Here is a 21,670-nt window from a genome sequence, read left to right on the forward strand (position 1 = left end):
AGGGCAGGTCGGTGCGGTGGGGCGGGCGCGGGTCCCGCTCACGGCTCGGTCCGGCCCGGCGCGCTCCGGCCCGTCCTGGCGTGGCGCTGCCCCTGCGGGTGGGCAGAGGCAGGTGTGGGGCGGCCCGGCCCGCGGGGGCTGAGAGGGGCGGTGGCGGGGCCGAGCCCCGCTGCGGGCGGGGGCGGCCGCAGTCGGGACTAGGGCGGCCGCAGGCGGCGGGGAGGGGATGGTATCGGGGGGGAACGGGGGAGATCGGGGGGCGCGGAGGCCGGGGGGCGTTACCGGGAGTTGGGCGTCGCTGCCCGGTCCAGCCGGGCCCGGCGGACCGAGGGGCGATGGAGCCGGTTGTTGCTCCCCGCACCGCACCCCCTTTCCTCCCTCGCGGCCGGGGTCCCCGGGCAGCGGCGGCCGCGGGCTCCGGTGCGGCGTTTCTCTTTGTCCGCCGCGGTCGTACCGGGCCGGTGCAGCGCGGGAGCCTCCGAGCCCGGCCCCTGCCACCCCTTCCCCGATGCCGGCGCCTGGACGGTGCCGGTCCCCGGGCAGCGCCGGCTGCGCCGCTGGCGGCTGCAGCAGCCCCGTGTCCCGGGGTGACCCGCGGTGTCCGCCCGTCCCGGTGCCGGGGTCACGAGCGATCGTGTGGCAGGAGGGGGCGCGGCTCCCCGGGCGGGGGGGGCTGAAGGTCAGAGGAGCCAGCGATGGTTTGAATTCTCTCTCGAGGAGCTCCGGTTGCTGCACAGGGGCTGTTCAAGGACCCACACGAAAATTCATGCTCAAAATTTTGCTAATTTGCTACATTCTGAGTATTACTTCAAAAATGAATGGGGTGAGGATAGTTTTTTTTGTGGGTAGATGTCCTTTCTCCTTTAGGGCTGAGATACAGAGGTGAAGGAGATAAAAACACTTCTCATTTTAACCTATTTCCCCACAGTTCTGATGCAATGCCAGGTAGCATTGTGGGTACACAACTATTAAGTCTATTTTAGTTTTTTTTCATTACATAAACATAATGTAATTATTGGAACAGCTCAAACACTGCCCGATACACACAGCAGCAGTTTTGGGAACTTGTCTATCAGGACTTCTCAAACTGGTCATTTAGGTTCTCCCATGAATGTGAATATATACGACTGCCCATGCTGGCTCCTGGAAAATACCAGTTCCTCTTCAGGAACACAGGAAAGAAAACTAAGCTGATTCAGGATTATTGACATTGTGGCATTGTTGCATTGGTGTAGGTTTAGGAAATACCCTCTTTCAGAGGAAGAAGGAACACAAGCTTTGTTCTTCATGATTTTTTTTTTATAAAGTAGAAGAGTTTTGAGCCAAGGGCTCGCAGAGGATCTTGAAGCTTCCCCTTGACAAGCTGCCCTCCCAGTGCCTCGGGGCTGCGCGTTCAGCTGCTCTTTGGTTCCTGCCCCCGACTCCAACCTTTGCTGAAGTTGGTGGGTGAGGTTCTCTTGTGCTGGCAACATTCTTTCGGTGCGTTCGTGCCCGTGTGTCTGTGAGACCAGTGAAATGTAACTTGGAATGGTTTCATAATCATCGCGCCGTGATTGAGGACATGGAGGAGCTGCCAGGGGCAGCAAGCTTATCTCTTTTGTTCCTCAAGTGGCACATGCCAAAGATAACTCCCCCTGGTTTGTTGGCTGGTGTGGTTGTACGTACACTTAAACTGCTCTTGATAGTTATTTTCAGTTAAATACTGGGAAATAACCTTCTTAGAAGAGTTTTATCTCCTTGGGGGGTGGGCATGGGTCCGCTGAGGAGACTCCAGCAGTCCATAGCTGAAAGGAAGCTCACCTTTAGGCAAGCAGAAAGTAATTATCTTTGTTTATGCTCTAAACTCTGGCTTGGCTTATTGTCCAAAAATGGTGGTATATCTCAGACTCAGGGAAAATATTTATATCATCAGACTAAATAACAAGGCCTCTGTGGTTTGTGATCTGTGTGAGTGCACTCAGTGTATTTCCCTGGATGTAAAGGTGTAATGTTCCCCTAGATCTTGTTTCTGATGCTGGGAAGCTCTGTCTTCTGGTTAAAGGTTTGGAAGTAGAGGATCAAGTTCCCCAGCTGAAGTGTCCAGATCCCTTTGGTAGAACGGGGCTGTTTGCAAGGGGGAGAACTGGGTAATTGAATAGAGTTGGTGTGATCTTTTGTTAAAAAGTGGGATGAGGGAAGGCACAGGGGTGTGTAGCCTGAAAGCAGCCTTGGAAAAGTCACCTCAGGAGCCTGGAGGGCTGGGAATGGGTTTGGATTTAGGTTTGGATAGGGGAAAAGGAGCTCAAATACATGCTTATTGGCTCTTTGATCCAGAGATGCTTCTTGCTCCTGTAAAATAATAACATAAAATGAATAGGGCTTTTCTTCCCCCCCAGTTTTCAGCTCCCTAGTGCCCTTAAAGGGAATGCTTGGGATTGTAATCCATTCAGCATAACAGACATCTGCCTGGTGTGTTCTGAAAGTTCCCTTCAGATCAGTGGAGAATACAAGTACATTTTGGTGGTTTTTTAGAGCAGTGACTTTATTTGTAGTATCTGCTCCCAGTCTGTTCCCTCGGCAGTGGGGGGTAACTGGTACAAACAAAGCAGGTAGAGATCTTCTCTAGCAGCAGGTTGCACATGAGGAAGCTGAGGCTGTACCACTTATGTACCTTTAATGTTACCTCTTGTTGTTAGATAAATGATTGCTGTGCAAACTGGCTCCTGCTCTTTATTTCTCTGAAGTATTTTTACCTGTATATTTTAGGACAGGGTTTGTTTATGTTATTGAGCACATTAAAGACTACAGAGGCATGGCAAGAATAGCATGGCTTATTGCTATAACACTGGGAAGCACAAGTCACAATAGGAGTGGTTAGAATATAGAGTAGAAATTATTGCTGCCCTGACTAATAGCTTTAAAATACCAAACTGCAGCTGGTAGCTGTCCTTGCTATAAGACTGAGCTGTTTGGTAGCTCAAGGGGAGGTGCAGCTGCACGTTTCCACGTTATCTCTTTTTAAGGGAAAAGCATGGACACAGTCATGTTCAACACTTACTGTCCTGGGGTAACAGAATTATATGATACACTTTGTTCTAAGATCTCCAAGGAAGCTTCTCCTTTTTCAGTCTGGTTTATCATACCCCAACACTTCTGTAGCTTGGTGAGTATCTGGCAATAAAAGGTGTTTCCCATCGGTATTGATTCAGTCTTAGAACCTGTAAATTTAGTCTGAGCAAGGACTGAGATGGTTTTGAAACCAAGCCATGCATCTCCTAAGGAGATATATGGATATTCCACATTTAAAGGCTGCCCAGGGAAATGTTGCAGCTTTGACATAAGCACCAACACAAACATGGTAATTAACAAAGACTAGCACCAGGCTCTGTCTTTTCTAACTCTGTGTGGCTGCTTTATGTTTTGGCATTTCTTTGCTGTTTCTGTTGCCTTCTCCTCTCATTTTTCTAAGATGACCAAGTTGTAAGTCACACTCCTTCCACGTGGTCTCAGCTAGCCAGGCTCCCCACGGCAACAGAACCCTCCAGCCATGTCCGGACCTGGGGGAGATGGTCAGGCTCCCACCCTGGACATCTCTCTGTCGAGGTCCGTTGGCTGATCTGAAGTGATCAGTGCTGAAGAGTGACCAGCACTGCCCTGGCCCACAGAAATGTGCTTGGAGTTAATACAGTGAGTTTCCTAAATTATGCCTTTGTGTCAAGTCTTGATCAGGCTTCTTGATCAGGCTGACACGATGACGAATATGAACAGATTTCCCAAACGTTCCACTCGTGGATTTTCTTCTTGAATGGATCTGCAGTAGGGAACGGAAATGCGACGCTGACAGATCTGTGGAGTCCAGTTCAGTTTGGTTTTGGAACAGCCAGTCGTGGTCACTTCCACTGGCGTTTCCTTGAGCAGCCCATGCCAGTGGGAGGGTGAGCCAGGAGAGCCTGTAAGAAACGTTGCTGCTTTCTGGAATTTCATGTAGAGCACTGTGTGAGGCAAGAATGTGAGTGTGTGATGAGACACTTCCCTGATTAGCAGAGGGGCACAGAGGAGATTTCTCTTGCTGTATGAAGACTACAGAATTTTCTGTTCCCAGCGACTGGAAAACTGCTCTGGCGAAAACAAGACAGAACTTGCTTTTGTGTATAACTCTCCAAGGCACAGTTATGCAAATCAGTTGTAAAGGAGCAGTGACTTCAGACAAACTAGACTTCACTTGAATGTTTTAGCTAGATAGACTTCTCCAGAAAGGGCTAATTTAACCCTTTATCACTTGCCACTGGAGTTTGATATCTCTGAGTAGCTTCCTCACGCTGTAGCATTTTCTGCTTGACACAAAGCATGGTGAAAGATGGACATGACTTGGACTCAGAAAAGTGTATTTGATGGTGGTACAAAGCACAGGACTGTATCAATGGGTATATTTGCATCAGAGACAAGGATTTAGTCTGAAATTATTTCCATTTTTAACAAAATAATGTAATAAAAAGGGTTATTACTGGACAGTATTAAGTATATCAGCAAAGATGCAAGGGAGTATAAAGCTTCTTTCTGTGCAGCTTAGATGATGAATCTCGTATGTAGGCAGTAAAATTATATTTAATAACTGATGGTGATATTGAAACAGTTTGAAAGAATAGTAATTAAGTGTGTATTTTCTGTGGCATTGATTTTTGTAAAGTGGTTTGGGCCTGTTCTGTTAGTCTGGATAGTGGCATTCCCAGGAAGCGTATCTCAGCACTGCAACATTCCCATCACTGTCGAGTTCCTGTGGGTGGCCTGGCTTGGCCTGCGTTCATCTCAGCTCCTCGGTGATGTTTGCAGCTGTGTGATGCAGATGTGTAATCAATATGACTTTTAAATATCCGTGGTTTTCCCCTCTCCTGTTAACTTTGGCTACTTCTTGGTGAATGTTGTCCGGTCCTGTTAGCCTTCACGTTCTGCCGTCACCATCTGGGCGTGCATGTGTTCGTGTCCCTTGGGAGAGGGTGACAAATGCATCTTCTGCAACTGCTCTTGGAAGCTGGAAAGAAAATGATCCCCCCTCAGGGCAATTTGCAATCCAAAAAACTGGGAGCTGAAGTTAAATGCAAATTACACGTCATAGCTTTGAATACTGATTTTAATGTCCAAGGAAATACCTACTAAACTAGGTTTCATTATTTTTCAGGTTTTCAGGATGAATCTGGAAAAACTCAGCAAACCAGAACTACTGACGCTGTTTAGCATTCTTGAGGGAGAATTAGAAGCAAGAGATCTTGTCATAGAGGCTTTAAAGGTAGGTTTTAAGTATCAGGATAAGAAACAAACATGACAACAGTACTACTGTAAGTTCTGCAGAGTGCTTGTATCCAAGGTGAAGTTCAGAGGTAAAGATTTATTACTGGTTCAGAATCCCATCTTAATATCAGCAGGATTACATCATAAATGCTGTATATAATTTTTGTCTTGGAATTCATTATTGGAAGCTGGCTGCAAGAAGCACTTTGGTATTGAAGTACAGTGTTACGCGTGTGTTTTCATCCTTTCTGATAAAGAACCTTGTGTTTCTGCTGTGTAAAAGGCCTATAAGAATTCCTTTGTAGGTTTTTTTCTCCCTTAGCAAGGAGGGCTGCTTAAAGCAGAAACTCTCCTCGCCAAGAGGGATCACAGATTAGACTTTTAGTGACAGTAACGTCACACTAAGTAAAAAACATCCATGGCTTTGTGTTGGCTAAGTCACCATAAGCTGGCACTGCTGAGAGCAGCAGCCCTGAGTGCTCAGCTACTTATTCTTCCCCTTTGCTGGCACGAGCATTAGTGTAACCTTCCAGTGAGGCAGATGCCAGCTAAAACTGCTTCAAAAAGCCATTTTCAATCCATGTCAGTGCAGCTGAGGTCGGGGTGCTGTGAGGGCATGTGATGGGACAAGGCAGGGGTGGTGCTGGAGCCGCTTCTGGCAGGTGGAGGAAAACTGCTCATGGTGCAGGAAAACTGGCTAAGTGGTGTGGGCTCTGTGCTGCTGCTGAGCTGCATCGGGTGGTGTGGGCTGTGGTGCTCTCTGCACAGTTTGCTGTGTTAATATTGAGACTGGAAATTATTTTTTAAAATACATTGTCTGTGTGTAATTCTGCTGCTCTTTGAAGGATGCCTGGTTGACACTGTGGACAAAACAGTGGTATAAATGATGGCAGGGGTCAATTTTGGAAGAAATTAGTTGTGTCAGGGTTGAATATTGAAGGCTTTTTCAAGCTGACCTGTCACTTCTCATACTGTTTAAAACTTGCAGCTATTTCAAAAGAGGAATGGCAGCTTGCAGGCCTGAGAGCTGCAGGGGCTTGCTTTTCCAGCAGAAGTTTCTCTAGCTTGATTTCAAACACCTCTTAGGGGAGTGGAGGGATATCCTTCTCCAGAACAGTCAGGATACTTATGTTTGTTGTTAGTTGCTTTTGCATTTAGATATTCCTTTTATTTGGGAGGAATATTGTTACCTTCTCAAAACTGTTGGTCAGGTGGAAGGTTTGGTTTCTGTTTTGAAACACACTTTCTCCTCTGTCCTGAGATCTGTTTTTTTCATTGTGTGTGGTCAGAATGTGTTACCAAAACAAGCTTCACTTCAGTATTTCAGTGTAAAATGTGTATAATGGAGCACAGAGAGACTGATGGGAAGAAATGTAGCAGCTCCATTCCACAGACTTTTTATTGCCTGCTTTCCAGTAGTGTAAAGCAATTATCTTTCCTGTTGAAATTTAACTTGCAGTTCCCTCTTGCGTGAGGAGATTAATACAGTAAGAATACCCTTTGACATAATTTGTCAAGTACTCATAACTGAGAAGAAATTAAACGAAATTGTAACCTATGCTTGATAATTATGGAGTATAAAATACTGAGCTAATCAAAGGTTAGTGCTATTTTCCCTTTCCTCTCTAAGGGATATGCTGTAGTGTTTCAGATTGTGAGGAAAGCTGGAGGTGGTGGGAAAGGGCAATGAAAGCTTCAGATCCAAGCTGGCTCTTGCTGCCTCCTGAGAGTGATCTCAGGGAAAATTTGCCACCCCTGGAATGTGGCCTCTGCCTGCAGCGCTGTGAGATGTTGTAGGTCTCCAGCTGTGCTGCTCCTCAGGTCCAAAAGCTTGTTCTGTGATGCTGCAGCCCAAGCCTGGCTTCCTGCTGGCAGCAGCCCTGTTGCCCTTTTGATACATGGAAGGAAAAGTCATGTAACTGCTTAATCTGGTGGCTGGGCAAAGGTTCAGCAGCAGAGAACTTCCAGCTTTGCTTTGTCCATTTATTTGGAATATCCAGCTAGAGAAATTCTGGCCTTACACTGTTTTTCTCATTGTTTGCTGATAGTAACTGTGGTAACAGCTTTACCATGCCTCACTGGCTAGAAGACTTTGTGTGTGACTAATTAAAGGAAACCTTGCTAATCTGTTTACTCACGTTTTGATGCATGAAAGTACTGCCCTGAAGAAAAAAAACCTTCTAAGGCTGAATTAAAGATTTACACTTGAGAGCATTTAGTTTGACTTGCATATATTGGACAAATTAAGTAATTTACACTGAGAGGAGCTGGGACATCCAGGGCTGGGGGAAGCTGGTTGTTCCACACACAGAGGAAGGAACTGTCTGACAGGGTCTCACAGCTCTCTCTGTTCCCTAAGTGTTATGGACAGTACCTGCCTTGGCAGCTGGATTTCCTTGGAAGAGTAATAGTTTTGTGTTAAATGTGGACATATGTTGGGAGCGGGTGGAGTTCAATCCTCTGAACTTTATTAGGGGATTGCATAATCCTAAACCACAGCAGTGATTTTCTCCAGCAGTTATGTTAAACACATAGATGTCAGTGGCTGGAAATCAGAATTTTGTCTGCCTGTTTGCTTCCCACATAACAAAAACACATTTCCCTTCATGGGCTAATTTTACTTCTGCTTCAGATTTAAATGCTTCCGAGCTCTGGTTGAGTCAAATCCTTTGGTACATGATAGAAAAGGACAAGCACTTGCAGAGGAAGAGTACCTTAATTTGTAAACACGTAATCCAATGGTAGTACAGTCTGCAATAATTGATATTCCTGCATGCTTAGAGACAAACATTTAGCATCTGGCATTTAGCAGAGAGAATCCATGCGTGCAGATGACAAAGCTTAAAATAGTTTTCTTCTGCCTCACGGTGTTAGGCACTTGTTGGCTGGCACTGGCCCCGTTCCCTCTCCGTGTCAAAATCGAGCTGCTGAGCCAGGCGTTCCAGACACTGCTTGTTGAACTTGCTTCTTTTTTCTCCCTCTTTTCACCCCTTCTCCCCAAATCTTGACCCTTTCTTCCTTTGCTGTCTGACAAACTGACTGTATTCAAAATATTCTTTCCCAGTGCTTCAGTTTGCTTCCTCTGTTTTAAAAACTCTTTGGGAAAAAAAAAAAGCTTTTTTTTTTTTTTTTTGCCTGAAAGTAGCTTCCTGTCCACTACATAAATCTCAATGTTCTCCTTGGAACAGATTTTAAGCCTCATTTCTTATTGTGCTCCTTTTCCTGTAGTTATAATTATGTTTATATCATCCAAAAAACCCAGATGCTGTCAGAGACTTGCATAATCCTGAGAGTTAGACTCTCAGTCCTTATTGCTGTGTAGGAAGGATTGCATGAACCACAGGTTTGCCTTCGGAAATAGCACACCATGACTGGAAACAATTCAATATTTAAATGGATCTCTATCACTGTGTTAGACCACTTTGTTCCCTCCTCCCTGTTCTTTCCATACGTTAGAACTGAAGTTCTGTTTACTTTTAGAAAACAGGAAACAGCTTTCTGACTTATTCTTTTATGTTAATAAGGCCTCAGGCAATTTACACTGGAATAGAAACTATTTTGTGTTAATGACTGGGAGCTGGTATTCATCTCTTTGCTTCTGAGTTCAGTGATTCACTATAAAGCAACATTAATGCATTGCAAAACTAAGTGCTGTTTGTTAGTGGATTTAGAAATTAGGTTTACAGTGCAGTTTCAAAAATGTAAGTCCACCTCTTGTTTAAGTAAAAAGAAAAGTTCAGTAATACAAAACCTTCCTGCTGTTAAATCTTTCACAGATGGGGCAAACTGGGCTTATGCATCACTTACAAAGCAGCTTCCATGCAGCAGTGTTCCCATGGGTGCTGTCTTGCTGGAATGCAGGCATTCCTTACAGCTTTTCTTGCAACCTTGGGGAATTTTTTGTTTATTTCTTGCTTGAAGCAGCACCGTTTGCCAGTGTCTTTCAAAAGCTGACTCTCCTCACCTTCACAGCACCCAGGTGTGTGCTGAGCCAGGAGCAGAGAGGTGGGAATGACTTCCATGCTGGAAGGGCTCCTGCTCTGAATTCCAGCTGTCTGGGTGTCGCTGGGTTCCCCGGTTTAGGGGTGACCAGAGTGCCGTTCTTGAGCACTGTGCAGGCCCAGGACCACCATCCCAGGGTGCTGGGAGCCAGGCACAGCCCGCCTTTCACCAGAAGTTCCCAGGGAAAGAAGTTGCAGTTTTGTGCTGCTTGACATTTCCTAAGAAAACTTCTATTTTTCAAAGCTGAGAGCAGGTCTTACTTGGGTAATATGGGTAGCTCTCGTTTGTCAGGTCTGCTCACTTGATATAATGATGGCAGTTAAGACAGATGCTGCGTTTGAGCAATTTACTTGGTGGCTCTGTGCCTGGCATTGCTGCAGAGCTGGAGCTAATGCAACACTGGAAATCCCACTTCAGCATTTTGACATTTATTTTTGGGCAAAGCAAGTGGTCCCCACCCCCATTTCCCTTCTCTCTGTCAGTGGTTGCTGTGACCTCAGCCTGTCTTTATTCCCAACTTCTGTCTCTGGAGAGAGAAGCTAATAAGGAAGTTCAAGGCAGTAAGGAGCTATTTAAAGCTTATTCCACTCTCTGCTACATGAAGGAGGAATTTCTGTGCAAATTATTACTGGAGAACTGCAAACTCAGTAGCTATAGTTAATTAAGAGTGTGTTTGTCTTGTACCAAGGGTTAAAACCTGAACTCTGAAATTACAGGGAAGAGAAATGCTCTACTTGATGTCCAAAAAACACTTGAAATAAGTCTTGGAAATTCCCCGTTTGACGTTCCAGTAAAACAAGTTGTAAAGATTACTGAAGAGAGAGAGAATATTGTCGCATAAACAAGGTTTCAGTAGAAGGAAATATTTTATTTTAAAAAATAGAGAAATAGGTTATGGGAAACATTCATCCCAAAACAGCCTAGAAATCCCAAGAGGAAACAGTATCTTTTTCCTAACAAAGCAAAGCCTTTGCTTTGCCTGCCTGCACAGGAAACATCTTTTCAGTTGGGTCAGATATTGCTTCTGCCCCATAAAATCAGAATTATCTCTTCCCAAACAGACTGGCAGTGGGCAATTCCCAAACTTGAGCTCAAAGCCAGCCAGCTTCATGTGGAACCCTCTCTACTTATGCCTAACTTTTCCAATCTTCTGGAATTTTATTTTTAAGGGTAGTTCACATGTATAGTTCCTTCTTGTTTTTAAAAGCACCCCAAGCTCATATGTTATCTTCTTTTCCTGTTGGGAGAGGTCAGTTTAATAGTCTTGAAAATTGCTAAATAGTCCATTTAGTTGCCTCTGGAATTTGAAAATGTTTTGGTGGGAAATTCACAGTTCTGCATGTTTGGGATGATAGAGGTGGAGGTACTAAATTCGAAGATCTAATTGCACAGAATTGCATCTTCTTTCAAAGCACCATTGCTGATGTTGGAGGTACAAATGTCATCTCTGGTGTTCAAACAAAATTTTCCACTCCTAAGCTAACACTGCATTTGTAACCTTATTTCCTTTTTATTTAAGCCTTATTTCCTGTGGATTTGCGTTTTCTATGCTGGGATCTGAGATCCAGATTGATTTTTTTTCACTCTGGGCTCACTAACAGAGTGTTTCTCTTCCATCATCAAGTTCCTTCTGTTCTGGAAGTTGAACAACAACTGTATTTAAGGTAGAATCCAGTTCAGACAGGACAAAATCAGAAGTGTTGAAGATGTTTGTACGTGACCTCCAGTGACAGAGAAGTTGAGCTGCAGAGTTGTCTCGGGGAGGAGCACAAGCCATGGCAGAAGTCACCCTCTGTGACACTCCCACACCTGTATAAAATAACCTCTGAGATTATGGCACTGTGAGTTAATTTTCCAAGAGCTGCCTCGATGATTTAGGTGACCCAGGTGGCTGCTCTGTAGGAGCTGTAGCACAGAGGTGTCACGGGCTGGAAAATCCCTATTTGCGTTTCCAAGTGCACAGTGGCCCAAATGCCAAAGCACTGGGTTTGTTTTTGCAAACTTGATGTGGTCAGTGTAAGATGACCTGGTTAAGACCTTTTCTAGTCTAGACAACTTTAATTAAATGTTTATGCTCTGCTGGCTACTAAAGAAGAATAGCTGGACTTGAGAAAGCTGTTGATGTTATGATAGTCTCATCTGTTTGTCATGCTGGTTCAGGAGAATACTTAATTGCTCAGAGTAGCAAGGAAGAACTTCTTGTTCTTTCCCAAACAGGAAATAAACCACCCCACTAAATTCAACAGAGTTCAGAGCCCAGTGCTGTGAGGAGCAGAGGAAAACATGGCTTTTGTTACACCTTCAGTATTGCAAAAATCCCCTTAATCTCCTGTTTTGGAGCTTTTATTAGGAAGAACTTGCCCAGCAGTAAAGGCAAGGTTTGTTTACACAGTTGAAGCACTGGTGCCCTTCTGAAGGGTCTCTCCCATGTTTCTGTGCAGAATGGCCAGCACTGGCATGAGTTGGGATGAAGCTCATCTGTCAAAGCAGTTAGGCCAGCTGGATGGAGATCCCAGTTCATATTTACAGACTTATTAATGCTTGAGTCACTTAGAAGTTCCCTCCACACTTATATTGAGGTTGCATTGAGTCATTTTTATAAATGCTTCAGAAAAACAGAAGATTCCCTGTTCCTAAAAAATTTTTAAAAACCCTGTAGTTTTTCCTGTGATTCATTAAACCAGGGCTGCCCCATTATCCAGGGCTGCTCTCGCATTTCCAGGGCTGATCTTTTCCTTCCTCTCCTTTTTATTGTTGTGTAAAGTTAGAACAATATCTGAAGCTCTGATCAAAGGTATCCACAGTTCCTGATGGATATTGCTGATAGAGAAGGAGGGGTATCTGTAAGTGTGAGCTGTTCCTGTGTGTTTGTTTGCTGGAGGGTTAAAATCCAGCTCCAAACTGGAATCACAGGACGAATGTCTCTAATTTGGTCATGGGGAAGATATTTTGGGTTGGGTTTTGTATGCCTCTTATAAGGTAATGCAAACACTTTTCCTTTTAAGAGCAAAAATCTTTTTTTTTAGTTTATTTCATGTTAATCACATGGCCACATTTCAGAATGCAGGTGGGACCAGAAAATCCCACCAGCTTTCTGAGTAAAGCCAAGTTTTATTGTTTAACTCTCACTGTTCCAGTGTAGCTCTACCAGCTGCTGTGTGGGGGTGTTCCATGATTCTGTGACTCCTGCTCTTGTGTGCTCGAGGGAAGCATTTGTGGTTTTGATACTGGGACATCAGAAAAGAGCCATTCCAAGAAGTTCTGGCTTCTGAGCTGTCTTTTCATTTGAGTCAGGCTCAGTCTTTCCTATCTAAATGATGTCCTTGTGCAGTCCCATAAGAAATGGGTGACAGTTTGCCATTCCTGCTCCCTGAAAGGGTTTCTGGGAAGTGCACAGTGAGGCTGGCATGGGCTGGCTCTGCATTCAAAGCAGGGAGCTTTGTTCAGCTGAATGCCATTCCCAGCATCAGCAGAGTTGGGGTTGTGTGGGACTCATGTTTAGAGCCTTCCACCAGCTCCAAAAAGCTGCTGTGCTTGACTTAGAATGGGTTATCTGCTTTTTGTGCTCTGCCCAGCTGGGAGCAGAAGGGTGAAGCACACCTGAGAAGGTGCAGGCAGCATTTGTTTGGGGCAGTTGCTCAAGGAAAAGACATTCTGTGTGTGTGCTCTGGCAGGAAAAGTGCATTTAGGATTAGAACTCTCCTGTAGGTCACACATGCTAAAATACCTTCTAAATTAAATGCACTTTGATAAAGGTCCCGGGGCTCACTCTGGCATTTCCGTGGTGCAGGTGTCTCGTGCAGAGGAAAAACCCACATCTTTCTGTGTCCTCACTGAGGACATGCCAGTGCAGAACAGACCAGTGATTTATACTCTGTAGAAAAGAAAAGGTATGAATTGTTATGGTAACCAGTCCTTACAAGACAATATGAATCAAGGGGAATCAAGTTGAAGTCTCCTGTTCAGGTGCTATTTCTTGGCAGGAGCATCAGCTCTGCTGGGCTCAGGGTCGTGCTGTCAGTAACACGCAGGGGAATGAAACACGGTCACAGGTTTTCACATATGCTCAGAATTCAGCCCAGAACCATTTCACTGGAAATCAATGATTATATTTCTTAGAGCCAAGACAGCTCTGAGGGCTCTTTTCAATCTAGATCTGTTTTTCCTCCTATGTCTTTCGTTGCATAAATATTTGGTTTCATATGGTTTCTTATCATGGTGGTAAACATGCAGATAATACTTTCATATCTGTCTGTTTATGAAATTTTGTTTTTAGAACAGTCATCACTGGATAGAATAAGCCTATTGGTATCCTAACAAACAGATTTCCAGGTGGAGTGGCTGATTCATAGAATAATTGGGGTTGGAAAAGACCTCTGAGCTCATCGAGTGCAGCGATTAAATGCTGTAAATGTAGAGCCTGGTACGTGTGAGTTGGCTTAATTCTTACAAGCACCAAAAGAAACCTCATCATTCCTGTCTTGCTTCTTGAGAAACTAAACTCTGTTTAGTCTGGATGAGAACATCACTGATTTTATTAACAATTCACAGATTTATAGACGATTGCAAGAATGAAACTCTTTAATTTCTCAACATGAAATTCTTTGATGGTGACATAGTCAAGGAAACCACACAACTGCTTCTTTCACTGATGCGACAATAAATGATTAAATCTTTTGTTGAGCAAGAGCTGGTACTCACCTCCTTTCCTTTCACACAGCTGTGGAATGTAAATCATGGCCATGGCAGGTAGCTGTGGTATGAGGATGTTTGTAGACTGAATATATTGTGGAGATGCTGTGTTTTTAAAGCAGTATTTTTCTTTATTTCCTTTATTTCTAGCAGATAACAGGATATGAATATGTGTTAAAGTCTCCTTAAATGGAAAACTGGGGAAAAGGAATATTAACTGTAAAGCCCTGTCTTCTTTAGCCAGTGTAAGTGTATTAAAATGCAAATCTGTTTTTGTGTTGCAGGCCCAGCACAGGGACACGTTCATTGAGGAACGCTATGGGAAATACAACATCAGTGATCCACTGATGGCTTTGCAGAGAGACTTTGAGACCCTGAAAGAGGGGAATCATGGTGAAAAGCAACCAGTATGCTCCAATCCTTTATCTATTTTGAAAGTGGTGATGAAACATTGCAAGAATATGCAGGAAAGAATGTTATCCCAACTAGCTGCTGCAGAAAGCAGACACAGAAAGGTAGGTTTTGCCTCAATTAAGATGTGCAGGAGTTAATAGTTGCATTTTGATAACACGTTAACTTCAGTAAAAACACTTAAATGCCCTGAGGTTTGGTAACTAAAAGGACTTCTCACCTTTGTTTAAACTTCTCACTCCAGGTGATGCAGCTGATGAGCTGATTAGTTATAATTCCAGAATTTGAAATATACACAGGATGTTTTTGTTAGGACACACCAAAAGGAGCTAGCTTACGGCTGGGAAGTATACTGCTTCCCAAAATTCAAGAAAGGGTTTCTGGAACATGGAATTCTCAGCAGACCTATCACTGTCGTGCCTGAGACCTGTTCTCTGTGGTTATTGAAAAGCTGGTGCCAGGTGAAAGCACCTCCTTGTGCTTCCCTAAGGAAGTATGGAGTAACCAAAAGTATTTTTCATGCCACTTGGCCTTTTTAATGAAGCACATATTATTCTTCAGACACACATTTAATGAATATTGACACCAATAAAGTACTTGGTCAGGTGTCAGACTGTACTTCCAAAAAAATTTGAAGTCACTAGAAGTAAGCAAGGCTGTTTTTCACTTTTCAGCCAAATATCCAGCTAAATCATACTAGTAAAATCAGATATTTTTTCACCTTTTCCTGTCTACTTCTGTGAAAAGCTTCCTGTATACTTGATGATATTTAAGCATTATTTGGAAGCTTAAATTTCAGGAAGACTGAGGAACTGCTAAATTCATGGTGAGCGTGTATTGGGAGAGCTTAGTTTTGGTGATGAGATACAGCAGAGCCTCTTGGGAAGTTTGTATTCTGGCTTTTTTGTTGAGTTAATAGCATTTCAATTATTCATGTAATTCAGTGTTAAAGCTGAAGGAGCTCCTTCACTGGGTCCTTATGGGAAGCAGTTTCACTTCAAGAGCTCATCTTGTTCTTAAGTGGAAGAACAAATTAATGTTCTTTAATATAAACTTTACACTGGAGTCCTCACATCCCTGTAAGGCACTGGGGAGAAGCCTGTGTAGGAGCTGCTGCTGGAGCCCCAGCAGGGACTGTCCTGTTGTTAGTGTGCCATGGCTCCTGGGCGCAGCACCTCTGCTCCTGCTGGGCCTTGTGTTGCTGGTCCTGCCAGGAAATTCTGAGTTTCAAGGGACAAGAGGCACAAACTGAAGTACAGGAATTTCCAGCTGAATATGAGGAAAAACTGACTTACTTTGAGGGTGACAGAACATTGGAACAGGCTGTGGAGGGGTTGTGGATTCTCCTTCCCTGCAGATACACAGGAGCCTCCTGGACTGATCTATGCAACCTGCTCCAGGTGACCCTGCCTTGGCAAGGGGGTTGGACTGGATGATCTCCAGAGATCCCTTCCAACCCCTGGGGTAAGGGCACCATTCATAACATGAACTTCTCATGGATATTGCACAGTCTGGGGGAAAAGTGAGCAATTTAGATATTTAATAGTAAAATGAGCACAGATCCAGTGTGAGGTTTTCCTAACGTCTTTCACAAACTGACTCAATTTGACCAGATAATAACATACATTGAACTTGTCCAAAAGCTGCTTTTCTGTAGGATTTGAGTTGAACTTGGGTGTCTGAGGCTGCTCTCCCATGTCATTCTGGATGTGTACAAAGGCACTGATCTCTTCCTGCCTGTGAGGGCACCTGGACATTGAAGTAGCTGATGTTTGTTGGGCAGGTGATCCTGGACCTGGAGGAGGAGAGACAGCGGCACGCCCAGGACACGGCAGAGGGGGACGATGTCACCTACATGCTGGAGAAGGAGCGGGAGCGGCTCACCCAGCAGGTACCACTCGGGCTGGCCATGACCCAGCCCACTGAAACCCCAGGCTCCTGGGCGGTGAACTCGGCAAGGATGTGATGAAAGAGTAGCAGGAACCTCCCTCTGTAAGGCACTCCTAGCTTTTATCATCTTGATATGAAAAACAACCTGAAATTTCTCAGTGTGTTTTGGTAGCTGAGCAGTGCTAAAAGGTATTAATAGGCAATCAAATGCTTTGAAATCTTACTTCAGCCCAAAATCTGATGAGTTCTGAAGAACAGGGCTGCACTTAAAATTGATAGCGCTCTGCGGTACTCAAAATTCAGAGTAAGTCGTGGAAGATCTCCTGGGAGTGTTGTTCAGAGACACTAATAAATATTTAAGCCACTGTTTTCTGTTACTCAAGCACTGTAGCCTTTATTAAACATATATAACACATCAGCATTTTAAAGTCTAAATACCTTTAAAAGGCAAACTGACAAAGTAGTAAATGAGGTGGAAGGAAGCTTTGCTTGTTCAGTCAGTGCATGACAGACTGGGTGTATATCTCACTAAAGGTCAATTGAATTTCATACAGGATAAAACTGCTAGTAAGTAATAATTGTTACTATGTGCAAGCTGAGTCATTCCAGACTGTCTTGCAGATTTCTGGGGCAATAACCTCTTTCTTAGCCATTGTCATCTTTTACTGTGTAATTTCTCCAAGATACACAGTGAACCTGTTCCCTGTGGGGTGTTGCTCTGCATTCACTTTCAGGAGGTTTTATGGTACCCTTACAGTCTGTTTTGTTCTTAACTTCCAGGTGGAGTTTGAAAAATCCCAAGTGAAAAAGTTTGAAAAAGAACAGAAGAAGCTGTCAAGCCAGTTGGAGGAGGAAAGGGCACGCCACAAGCAACTGTCTTCCATGCTTGTTGTGGAGTGCAAGAAAGCCACTGCCAAAGCAGCTGAAGAGGGCCAGAAGACAGCAGAACTGAGCTTGAAACTGGAAAAGGAGAAGAGTAAGGTGAGTAAACTGGAAGAGGAGCTGGCAGCCAAGAGGAAGCGGGGTTTGCAGATGGAAGCACAAGTAGAAAAGCAGCTCTCAGAGTTTGACATTGAAAGAGAACAGCTGAAAGCTAAGCTGAACAGAGAAGAAAACCGTACAAAAGCACTCAAAGAAGAGGTGGAATGCCTGAAGAAAGCCCTGAAAGAGCTGGAAGCTTCTTGCCAGGAGCACAGTCCCTCCAAGCCTGTGCAGCCCAGCCCCTCGGTGACATCCAGGGGGGTCACGACTGACAGTCCCCCAGTGAAGTCTGTGTCCTGCCAGACCGAGTGTCTGCAGGCAGAGCGAGCAAACCCTGCCGGCACCAGCAAAGTTGTTCACACAATGTTTGCCAGCCCCTCTACACCTGTTCATTCCTATGCAAAATCCAATGGGCATTGTGACACAGACGGGCAGACGGGTGGGGAGCTACTGCAAACAAATGCTGCAGAGAGCCAAGTTCAAAGGGAGAGATCTGCTGCAGCCTCAGAAAATGCGGTGGAGAATGGAAGTTCTCCTGTGAGAATGGAGTCACCAGTGCATCTGATGTCCCAGCTCCCTTCTGCTGGTGTGTCCCTGTCTCCCAGCAGCACAGCTGCCTCCTCTCTGACCCCTTCTCCCTGCTCCTCACCAGTGCTGACTAAACGCTTAGTGGGAGCCTCTGCCAGCAGCCCTGGCTACCAGTCCTCCTACCAAGTGGGCATCAACCAGCGTTTCCACGCGGCTCGGCACAAGTTCCAGTCTCAAGCAGAGCAGGACCATCAGTCAAGTGGCCTGCAGAGCCCACCCTCCCGGGATTTGTCTCCCACCCTGGCAGACAACTCCGCTGCCAAGCAGCTGGCCCGCAACACGGTCACTCAGGTGCTGTCCAGGTTCACCAGCCAGCAGGGCCCCATCAAGCCTGTCTCCCCTAACAGCTCCCCTTTTGGCACAGACTATCGAAACCTGGCAAACGCTGTCAGCCCCAAAACCGATCCTGGTCACTCTCCAAGCCCTGTCAAGGTTTCCAGTCCGCTAAGCCCATTGTCTCCTGGAATTAAGTCACCAACCATTCCTAGAGCAGAAAGAGGGAACCCTCCACCCATTCCTCCAAAGAAACCCGGCCTCGCTCAGTCACCTGCTGCCCCTGCTCCACTAACCAAAACCTCTTCCCAGGCCTCCTCCCTGGGTGCCCCCATGGACGTGGCGAGTAGCTGCTCTAACAGCACTGTCGTGTCAAATGGCAAAGACCTGGAGATCCTCCTGCCAAGCAGCAGCTAGTATCCAGAAAATGGGAATGTGACATTCCACAGCTTAGCTTACCCTGGAGCTAAGACACTGTTTCTCCACTCCATGTTATTTATTTCCATAGTAGCAGATTCTGTCTGTATAAAGCGTTTAGTATATTTTTTTTTCTTTTTAATAGGTAGGAAAATATTTTTCTTTATGAAGAAACCTTAACTACAGCTATACAGTAGCCTCCAAATGTCTCCTGGCAGCAGTCAAATCATTAGAGATGACAACCATAATCATGTGGTGGGAACCATAATCATGTGGTGGGACCTATCAACCTTAGTGGGACTGAAATGCTACTTTTAAAGTATGCAGAAATAATTTTTGCAGACTTTTTACTCCAGATGAACATTTTATAAAAGTGCCTGAACTAAGCTTGCAATATGAATGTGATTCTTGGGAAAAGGTGAGGAGGGTAACATCTAGCTGCAAAAACAAATTCTTCTGAGTCCTGAATGTTGAAACCAACACTGGTTTTCCTTCTAATTCTCTCCATTTGCTAAGATAAGTTAGCAAATGTGCATCAAATTTTGCAAGGTGACCACCAGACTGGTGCAGCCAGCCAGGCTGTGTCCTTCAGGACATAGCTCCCAGCTCTTTGAGGAAGCACACATGAGTTTCTTGGGGTAAAATTTAGTTGTGATATCATCCAGATTACTTCTCTGACAGTATTCCTTGTCCATATAGTTCTTTCTGCTTTCCTGACAAGATGCTTGTGTGCTTTAAATGGCTAAACTCTGGTTTCTGGTGTATCACCTGGAATTTTCAAGCTCTTCAAGCATTCTACTGTTGTATGTAGAACTTCTGAGAAAAGGATCTTTCTGTTTCTTTACAAAGATCTCACTGTTACTTGAAAAAATAGCTTGTCCATACAATACAGTTTTTTTGCAACAGTAACATGGGATCTTCGACTGCAAACAAAAGCAATAATTTTGTTCCTCCTCTGTGTCAGTTAAGTCTGACCTGGATTTTACCCACTAGCTATGGCTAGCTTTCCTTGGCTGCAAATACGGAACCAAATCATTGCTGCTGTGGAATTGAATATGTAGGTCTGTGTAAGTATGTCACACACATACACACAGTGTACAAGGGAAATACTTATTTTTTTTTTGATCTTCTGCCTCATAGGAAGAAAACATGGCAATTCACTGAGATTTAAAAAAATTCCTCAGTGAGGAATTGCCTAAGTTTGAGGCAGATCATGTGTGTGAAGAAGCATTTGGACCCAAGAGAAGCAGCTGGTTCCTGAGCAGAAATGTTTGCTGCAAGAAAACCAGCGGGCACAGCACAGTGGGTTTCTGAGTCACTGCGTTGAGAAATGCAGGACAAGCACCACAGATCAGTGGCAGAGGCTGAGAGCACGACCCTGAGTTAATGATCTCGGGTGTTGGATGTGAGCTGATCCTAAATTTAGAAACTGGACTTGCTGCTCGGTGTCATCCAGCGTTTAGCACTTCCCTCGGCAGCAGAGTCATGTTTGCACAGAGCACAGCTTCCACTGCCACAGACACATTCTCCTCTGCCAATTTTCACTGTTTTCATCAGACAAAATCCCTTTGTTGTGGGGAAACCACATCCACCCCTGTGCCATGGGAGGGTGCAGAACTGTCCATGGCAGAGGTTCCTTTGGGCTTTGAGCCTCATTCCGTAGGACATTGGAGCTCTGTGCTGCTCTGAGGTGGCTGTTGGACTGACCCCACACAGCCATGGCAGGGGTTTAGAGGTTTGCAGAGACCTTTTAGTAGCCTGTTGGGTAGTGGTATTATGGGCTGTTTTTCCTAATCCTGTGGAGCAGTCTGTGTGCTGGCAGCAGGGGAACAGAGGCAGCCAGAGCTAAGTGGGCAGCGACTCTTTTGGAAGCACATTTATTACTTTTTTAACTAAGTCTCCACAGCAGATTTTTTTCCTCTTGCTGAGAATAAATGTAAAAATGGATGGGCAGATGCATTTTCGCCCATGTATCCCTTTTGATTGAAAAGTGAGGCTTTTGTATACACTGCTTTAATGAGTTTCTTTGCTTTTTCATTAATCTGACTGGTATTATCCCCTTTCTTTATTGATAGCTCTAGAGAGAGAGATACTATGATGAAGTCTAATAGCAAATGCACTGAGTACTGTTTCTTCTAAAATATAATGTGGGCAGGGGGTATGCAAAAGAATGTATTTTTGCTAGTAGACTAACTTCTGAAAGAAACTAAGCACAAGGGATTAAAATGGATCCAACTAATTCAGCAAGACTTTTAGAGTTAGTATTTAACTGTTGATGTAGATTCTGTGTGGAAGCAACTAAATATTCTTCTCTAACTCATGTGTCCTAAGCAGACATTGTTGCAGAGTTTGTCACTGGCTAATGGAGTATAATGAAGTGCAAAACATATAACACTAGTATTAGTTCATTAACACTTGTAAATTTGTAAAGCCAAATGTACCAAGCTGAACTCTTTAATCATTTTTATAGCTGATGGCATTAGACATGTTAAACATTCGTATTATCAATAAAGGATTTTATTTTTAAGATGTGCAAATTGCTTAAGGAAATGTTTGATGTTGGGGCTGCCCAGCAGGAAACAGTCCTGGTGGTGGTACCTGGGCATCTGTGCTCACCTGGAACCTGGAGCTTTAATGGAAGCTTCAAAATGTCAGAAGAAAGCAAATTTCGTGGGAGTACAGTGGATCCTGAGCAGTCGTGGCTGCTGCAGCCTGAGCATATTGCTCCTCCATCTCCACCCACCTGCAGCTGCTGGTGCTGTAAGCTGGGAGGGGCCCTGGGGCAGTGTGTGCTTCAGGTGGCACAGCACACTCCGGATGCTCCAGACAGCTCTGGCTTTTATGTATTTTTAAGTAAAAACAGTTTTCCTAGAGTACCTCTTTGCCGCAGTGTCACAATACTGAATGGATAATGCTTCCTATTAATGAACTCTCTGGGGTTTGGGGGGAAGGAGATACCCCAGTCCCCTGCTGATGGTTCAGACAGGATACAGACTCACAGGAATTCCCTCTGCTGCTGAGGAGTGTAGCTCAGTTATGTCACGGGATACAGCTGGGAACAGACCCTGGCTGCAGGAAAAGCCGCTTGGTCTGGCGTGCAGCAAGTCCATGCACAGAACCATCAGCCGTCTGCCCTGGAGAGCTGGGGGTG

At 44.7% G+C, this 21,670-nt stretch overlaps 1 protein-coding gene across 5 annotated transcripts in view; it reads left to right on the plus strand.

Moving 5' to 3' along the window:
- CTTNBP2NL (CTTNBP2 N-terminal like) overlaps positions 1-21,046 on the plus strand; it is a 22,304-nt gene extending 1,258 nt beyond the window's left edge. Inside the window, exons 1-5 of one of the 5 annotated variants that reach the window (XM_042013423.1) lie at positions 22-112; positions 5,156-5,263; positions 14,244-14,474; positions 16,136-16,261; positions 17,041-21,046. In XM_042013423.1, the coding sequence (XP_041869357.1) occupies positions 5,165-5,263; positions 14,244-14,474; positions 16,136-16,261; positions 17,041-18,519 (1,935 nt within the window). In that variant the 5' untranslated portion in view covers positions 22-112; positions 5,156-5,164 and the 3' untranslated portion in view covers positions 18,520-21,046. Of the gene's footprint in view, positions 1-21; positions 113-680; positions 1,443-5,155; positions 5,264-14,243; positions 14,475-16,135; positions 16,262-17,040 lie in introns of those variants that run through there. The other 4 variants (XM_042013424.1, XM_042013419.1, XM_042013422.1 and 1 more) reach the window with 4 other exon arrangements.
- The last annotated feature ends 624 nt before the right edge of the window (positions 21,047-21,670 follow it).

The sequence above is a fragment of the Corvus kubaryi genome, unplaced genomic scaffold (assembly GCF_017639235.1).
Source record: "Corvus kubaryi isolate FWS band 111438036 unplaced genomic scaffold, C.kubaryi_AGA036_p1.0 split1-37355, whole genome shotgun sequence".
In the NCBI taxonomy this organism is placed as follows: Eukaryota; Metazoa; Chordata; class Aves; order Passeriformes; family Corvidae; genus Corvus; species Corvus kubaryi.